This window comes from Cherax quadricarinatus, unplaced genomic scaffold (assembly GCF_038502225.1).
Source record: "Cherax quadricarinatus isolate ZL_2023a unplaced genomic scaffold, ASM3850222v1 Contig292, whole genome shotgun sequence".
NCBI lineage: Eukaryota > Metazoa > Arthropoda > Malacostraca > Decapoda > Parastacidae > Cherax > Cherax quadricarinatus.
The window spans coordinates 101,896-110,000 of NW_027195318.1; the positions used below are offsets into that span (position 1 = coordinate 101,896).

Sequence of the window (8,105 nt, forward strand, 5' to 3'; positions counted from 1 at the left end):
TGTGAACTAAGACACATGTAACCCAGTTAACTGTTGCCTTGTTCATGTGCGAGGACAGGTTCATGGTACCTGAGTCAGGATGGAAAGGTTCCGCCACAAATGGTTTGTTCAGTCATGAAGAAACCATTCATGGCGAAACATCAGCGTCAAGGAAGCTCTCTTGAGGCGGTGGCTCTGGCAAAGTTGTCAGTGACTCACCCATAAACAATGTACCAGTTATCAGGGTGATGAATACTGATAAAGAGTTTTATAGGAAATTAACCGGCACCTCCAACAACGGCTTCACAACAGCGACGTCACCCTTTTATCAAAGTAACTTTTTGCACTAAAATTTACCGCATTTTACATCATCTGTTTCCTGTCTTAACTCTATTTATTTTTCTTAACACGATCCTTGACAATTATTCTCGTATTCATGCTGTTTACGTATGCGTTCGTATATTAATGAATATTAGATCTTGTTAAACCATTCAATATTTATATACGAGTCTTTTTCGAACAGCCAAAAAACAATACAGTATTTCTAGGACCAAAATATTAGAGGCATTGAAAGGGAGAGAGAATTTAGGTAGAAACAAGCAACTGTCTAGAAAGTCAAGAAAATATCCACTTAAACTCAGTGGTTAGGTCACCCTGAGAGTGTTCATCCACAACCTTGTTCACTGCTCTAGCCTACCTAAACCTGGTTGACATACACAACAGAGTGTTTGCATAAACGGGGAGAAATCAGTGAGGACGCGTCACGAAGTGGGTTTCCGCATTGGTCAGTGTTGGGTCCTTTGTTGTTGACAATTTACATAAACGACATAGATAAAGGAATGAATAGCGACATAAGGAAGTTTGCCGACTACACCAAAACAGTCCGTCGAATTAACTCCGATGACACTAGAGCGCTGCAGGAAGATCTGAACACTGAAGCAATGGTCAGAGAAGTGGCAGATACAGTTTAATAGAGACAAATGCAAATTTCTAGGCGTTAGAAAGGAAAAATAACCATGACATTTATAAATTAAATAATGTGAATCTTCATACCACTGATTGCGAAAAAGATTTAGGAGTTCTGGTTAGGAGTAATCTAAAACCAAGACAACAATGCGTAAGTGTTGGTAATAAAGCGAATAGAATTCTTGGCTTCAGGTTATTTTCAGCTCTAGACCTCATTTTGATTACAGAAGGGATATAAATGCACTGGAGAGCGTACAAAGAAGAATGACAGGGTTGATCCCATATATCAGAAATCTTTCCTACGAGGACAGACTGAGGCCCTGGATTTGCACTCTTAAAAAGGAGCAGAATTAGGAATATGATCGAGGTGTATCAATGGCAAACAGGAATAAATAAAGAAGATGTAAATACCGCACTAAAAGAATCTAACCAAGACAGGACTAGCCGCAATGATTTAAAGTTCGAAAAAATTAGATTTAGAAAGGATATAGGAAAGCACCGGTTTGGTAATAGAGTTGCGAATGAGTGGAGCAAACTACCGAGTAGCGTCACTGAAGTTAAAATGTGTGGTTTTAAAAATAGGTTAGATACATGGGTGGGTGTGGGCGGGTGAATTGGACCTGGCTGGCATTGCTGCGAAGTGGCTGCGACCCGGACTTGACTTAAGCAAGAAGGTGACTTGGACCTGTCTAGGATGAGTCAGTAGGCCTGTTGAAGTCCTCCTCATGTTCTTTACCTCTTCATCCTTGCCAACCCCATGTCCACACACCAGTCAACCTCTACAGGAGTGGGTCCACCCCTTAGATAGCTTACCACCGGTCCACCCTGAGCCGGTTTATCCCGGTCTACCCCAGAGCTGGCTTATTAACCCCGGTCCACCCCAGAGCTGGCTTACTAACCCCGGTCCACCCGTATTCAAATATCCAGACCAATAACTCAGATGAGCTTCAAGAAGAATACCCAACAATGACTCTAAACCTTAACGAGTTCATTAAAGACTTGTAAACACGTCATACGACGAGCACCACTCCACTGTCCTAACAACAAACATGGAGTTACGAACTGGCAACTCAAAACTCGGGTGATAACACACAACCTCCCCCCCCATCCCCCCCATCCCCCTTCCCCCAAAATATCCTCCACTTCCGGAAACAAACTACGATGGTTGCCAATTTGATAATTGAACTTTTTAATGATTATACCCACGGAGAAGCGCTAAAACCCTAGGGGTCATACAGCATAGGAGGTAAAGAGGTTGAATTCGAGGAAGGGGAAGTGTAGCCCCAGTGCCTTGGATTAAGAACCCCTTCGCTAGACTGAAGGTAATCCCCGTCAAGAGTTGCATCTTTAAGAGAAGTTTTTGTTGATGACAAATAGTCATCGTGTGCCTATTTTTTTTTTTTTTTGACCACCGCCAAATTATTGTACTACAGCTCCCATGTTCCACTACAGTAATGATGAGCGTTAATAAAGTATCGGTCACTACAGTAACGCCTAGTGTGTACTCATCAGGTGTTTCATAACTAATCAGAGAAAAGAGTGTTATCAGCGCGCTGTGAGATCGTTGGATTTATAAATATACATTACTCACACGAAGGAGCCGCCAAGTTTACGTGAAAATACCGAGAGGTGAACGTCAGTCAGTCAGTGAACGAGGTACACAAGGCAACTCCACCTACTGAACAGTTAAACGTTACGGACTGAACATCAGTCAGACACTGTGTGAACTGCACAAGTCAACTGAACCTTTCTCACACGTTAACAAGGTACGACATTACTGAAGGCTTGTATATTACGAAGTGTGGCAAGATTTTGTGTGAAAATAACGAGGGTCTGAATATCAGTTATCTGGAATAAGGTTTGACAGCACTGAACGTCACTCGTACTTCAGGTTTTTGGTTTGCTAGGTTTAATGCGTATAGACTGAGCTTGTATCGCTAAGGCCAAGAATTAACACTAATTTAATCCCCTAAATTCGGAAAAATGTTCGCTCATTTTACATATAGAAGTGCGAGAAGACTTCAGAAAGTTACCGAGAATCTGAACAAACACACACACACACACACACACACACACACACACACACACACACACACACACACACACACTCAGATGATGACCAGGCAGGACTTCAAAGAGACCTGGACAGACTGGACACCTGGTCCAGCAAATGGCTTCTCGAATTTAATCCTGCCAAATGCAAAGTCATGAAGATAGGGGAAGGGCACAGAAGACCACAGACAGAGTATAGGCTAGGTGGCCAAAGACTGCAAACCTCACTCAAGGAGAAAGATCTTGGGGTGAGTATAACACCGAGCATGTCTCCGGAAGCACACATCAACCAGATAAGTGCTGCAGCATATGGGCGCCTGGCAAACCTGAGAACAGCATTCCGATACCTTAGTAAGGAGTCGTTCAAGACACTGTACACCGTGTATGTCAGGCCCATACTGGAGTATGCAGCACCTGTTTGGAACCCGCACTTGATAAAGCACGTCAAGAAACTAGAGAAAGTACAAAGGTTTGGGACAAGGTTAGTTCCAGAGCTAAGGGGAATGTCCTATGAAGAAAGGTTAAGGGAAATCGGCCTGACGACACTGGAGGACAGGAGGGTCAGGGGAGACATGATAACGACATATAAAATACTGCGTGGAATAGACAAGGTGGACAAAGACAGGATGTTCCAGGGAGGGGACACAGAAACAAGAGGCCACAATTGGAAGTTGAAGACACAAATGAATCAGAGAGATATTAGGAAGTATTTCTTCAGTCATAGAGTTGTCAGGCAGTGGAATAGCCTAGAAAATGACGTAGTGGAGGCAGGAACCATACACAGTTTTAAGACGAGGTTTGATAAAGCTCATGGAGCAGGGAGAGAGAGAGGGCCCAGTAGCAACCGGTGAAAAGGCGGGGCCAGGAGCTAAGACTCGACCCCTGCAACCACAAATAGGCGAGTACAAATAGGCGAGTACGTACACACACACACACAGGATGCTCCAGAGAGGGGGCACAGAAACAAGAGGACACAATTGGAAATTGAAGACTCAGATGAGTCAAAGGGATGTTAGGAAGTATTTCTTCAGCCACAAGAGTTGTTAGGAAGTGGAATAGTCTGGAAAGTGATGTAGTGGAGACAGGTACTACTATACATAGTTTTAAGACGAGATATGATAAAGCTCATGGAGCAGGGAGAGGGAGGACCCAGTAGCGGTCAGTGAAGAGGCGGGGCCAGGAGTTGAGTCTCGACCCCTGCAACCACAAATAGGTGAATACACACGCACATACACAGAGGAGCTGTGAATCGACCTCGACAACCACACATAGGCGAGTACACCTTCAGATAAACAATATTAAGAGTGAGTCAAGTGAATTTCACAAAATTTGTTTTGAAATTCTTACGACAGTAAAGTGCAATGTTAATAGTGACTATTATGTCCGAAATACTGTGCATCTTAGTTTTTCTAGAAGTAACACTTGTTTATCTTAGGAAATAATTATTATTGGTGGTAGAAAAACAGATATCAAAGCGCCTTGAATTTCCACTAAAATTTAGTCACCTGTGACCTTGCGAGATACAAGGTACACGGTAGTATATGAAGCATGGAGGGCCAGGACCAGGTCAAGACACCCAGCTAAGGGTAGGTCTGAATCTGGAGATCAGGTGAAGCCAAACCTCCACATTACCTTCGCTGAGGTCATGTGCAATTACACACAAATGTACATATGTGCACTGCACACAAATCTTGGGGCAGCAGAAAACAAACAAATTGTAGCGACCTGACCTGCAGATTCAGATCTCACCCGGCGATACCTGACCCCCAAATCAGGCTTTGACCATCTATGCTGCTGATTTTGCGTTCCTTGTAAACCCCAAGTGACTCAAACGTAGAAATTAAAGATATTTTGCTATGCGTTTTTCCTACTATTGTCGGCTTACCTATGACCTATTTCGAGAGTTTTCCTGCTGTCGCGACCTGGCCTGGGACCAGTCCTTGTTGCTGCTGGCGGTCTACCACCCAGCGTATCTAAAACAGTTTCGTTGATCTGGCACTCCGCGGAGGTAGTGATTTAATTTACTGTCTAGTACTTCCACACTTGTCCTGGCAATATTTCTGGTGTCTGATGTTACCAGGTTGAATAATTTATGCCCATGGATGTTGATATTGCGTTCCCTTATTGTATCCACGCATCCTCTGATTTTCATTAGGTCTATTTTACATTTCCTCCTACTTTTCTCACTCGAGTATGCTTGTATGCAGGCTTAAAACTAGGCTCTTCTACCATGTATATATTATCATTTCTCTTCCTCTCCAAAGAACACAGTTGGTGATGGTCCCAGTAGTTCCAGTACACATTATTTTTTTTTCCAGCTCTGTTATCTTCTACCTTGAACGTTCCCAGAGACCAGAGAGCAGAGAGCAGAGACCAGAGACCAGAGAGCAGAGAGCAGAGAGCAGAGACCAGAGAGCAGAGAGCAGAGAGCACACATGATTTGAATAGTGTTACCATTGGCATTTACAACCATTAAACAACCGCAATAAGTGCAACAGCCACATCTTTATTATTAATCATTAGATTAACACTAGGTATATTTACAGGTGGAGATGTTGAGAGGTGTGGTTGTTGTGGTGTGGGCGCTGAGCCTCGTCTGTGTCTGGGGTCAAACTGATCTTCGACGGTTGTGTGAGTACACTTTAGTTCTTCATGCGACTCATTTACTAGGCTATACACATGTAATTACAACGAACAGAAGATATTTATATTTAAACAAAAATAGATTTGAAAATTTACAAAACGCATGAATTATATAATCCTTACTGGTTTAGCGCCTCTTTCAAATGAATAGATACATAGATAATATATAAACACTACAACTATTGCTCTATCTAATGTTCATCAACTGTTACTATACAGATTACAAGAACGAAGGTGCACTACAGCAGGCCTACGGGCCCTTGCTAGGCAGGTCTAACTCGTACCAATCCACAGTCAGTCATTCACATAATTATCTAACCTATATTTAAAATAAGCTGAAGTTCTTGCCTCACTGAGGCTGCCATCAGTTCGTTCCTCAACTATTGCTAAACCAGTACTTACACTACTCATATCTAGAGTCTGAATAAGACTCAGATGACACATTAGGTAGATATGGTCCACAAAGCTTTCCAAATGCAACACTGTTATTCTTATATTCATGGGGAAGCGCTAAACCCGTAAGGATTCAGTGGTCGGGGAACCGGGGTAAATTACTCTAAATGGGGTAAAAATGAAAATCTCGGAGGTAATAACGGCTCAATAAACAAATAAAACTGCACAAAAATTGATTATTTAATAATATATATTCATATTTTTATTAGAATTTATGATTCCATTTATAGATATTTGTAAGTGCCCATATAATATAAATATTTGGCAGTTTTCTATTAATTTTCAAGACTAGTGGGTAATTTCGCTGCACACAAATTTGTTTTGGGGTAATATTCAAAAAAGTTCGCCGACCTCTGGATTATACAGAGCCTGTAGAATGGGAGATAATCAGGTTTGATCAGAGAAATGGGAGATTATCCCTTATTTACCCTTCACCAGCATTCAAAACACAGGATGTAACGTCTATTGTAGTGTTTGTGGTACATTACAGATGAGAGTTCCAGCACCGTGTCTCTGACGTTGCTGGAGCTCAGGAAGGTCATGAAGGAGGGTCAACCCCTGGCTAAAGACTACAACGTTAAGGTCATCCTCGATCAACATGAATCTCTTCCTTCCCTCAGTTCCTGGGATCTTGTCTTGAAAGACAGTGGAGGGAAACAGGAAATATACAAGAGCCAGGCCAACTCCTACACTCAAACAGAGATAGAGTTTGAGACGGATATAACAGATGTAAACTTCGTTTTTGTCGTGGCAAAGGATAGTTCGAGCGCTGTTATTGCAACATCCTTTGATGAGCTCGAGATTAAAGGTGAGTACGGGAAAGATATTTATCAAAATCCCCCCAAAATTTTGTGTTCCATTATAGCTCTGCCTTGGACCCTCAGCTCGCCCTGTCAGCTCATCCTTACACATTTAATCCTTACTAAGTCTAACTTCCTCACCTACTTCATATTAAAAGAATCTTAGCCTTGTATGCACAAGCGTTGAAAATTTGAAGCCGATTGAATGAGGCGACCATTTAAAGGTCCTCCTTTGGATACACCTAACTTCCCCCCCCCTCCCACACACACACACACACACACACACACACACAGTAAAACATGTTAATAAACTAGTGGAAGTATAGAGGTATGCAAGGAGACTTGCGCCAGAGATCAGAGGAATGAGTTGTGAGGCGAGGCTAAAGAAACTCAGCCTAACGGCATTAACGTACAGAAGAACTAGGGGAGATAAAATGCTCGGAGGCCGCGATAGTGTGGGCTAAGGTAGACCTAGAGGCGAGAAACAAGTACACGAGTGCACAGTGGAAGGTGAACAACACAGATGAGTAACAGGGATGTCAGGAAGTATTTCTTTAGTCCCAGCATGGTCAAGAAGTGGAATGACCTCGATAAAATAGTGGAGGCAGGCTCCATACATAGTATTAAGAAGGGCCCGTGGCTCAGTAGGTAGCGCATTCAGCTCATATACTAAGTGTCCATGGTTCGATCCCTGACACAGATGGAAACGTTGGGCATGTTTCCTTACACCTGTTGTCTCTGGTGTGGGTGGCATCCTGAGGGGGGGGGTATACCATAGATAGGGCTGGGCTTCGAAATTAACTGAGGTAGGATAACAGCTCTTAGACTGGAAAATTGATGCATAAAAAAAGTATGGTAGTAAGGCTCACGAGACTCAAAAAAAAAGTGACAGGTTAAAAAGCAGAGCCAGGAGCCTAGACTCGACCCCTGCAACCATAAATAGGTGAGGTGAATACACACACGGAGACAATGGATGATTATCCAAAAAGAGGCATGAGAAGGGGCAAATGTAAGAAGTAGGGTTCCAAAAGGATCAGTACTAGGATCTGATGGCATTAAAAGACAGACCAGATGGAGACATGATAATGACGTACAAAATACTGAGAAGAAATGACAGGATGGGCAGGAACAGGCTGTTCGAGAAGCGGGAAACAAACACGAAGCCACAATTAGAAACAAAAAATATAATAACTGTTGAGTCACAGTAATGTC

The 8,105-nt window shown here is 42.7% G+C and overlaps 1 protein-coding gene across 2 annotated transcripts in view; it reads left to right on the plus strand.

Annotated features, from left to right (window-relative positions):
• The first annotated feature begins 2,536 nt into the window (after positions 1-2,536).
• LOC128695106 (uncharacterized) overlaps positions 2,537-8,105 on the plus strand; it is a 36,702-nt gene continuing 31,133 nt past the window's right edge. Inside the window, exons 1-3 of one of the 2 annotated variants that reach the window (XM_053785520.2) lie at positions 2,537-2,711; positions 5,544-5,628; positions 6,584-6,901. In XM_053785520.2, the coding sequence (XP_053641495.2) occupies positions 5,550-5,628; positions 6,584-6,901 (397 nt within the window). In that variant the 5' untranslated portion in view covers positions 2,537-2,711; positions 5,544-5,549. The remainder of the gene's footprint in view (positions 2,712-5,543; positions 5,629-6,583; positions 6,902-8,105) is intronic. The other variant, XM_070080300.1, reaches the window with a different exon arrangement.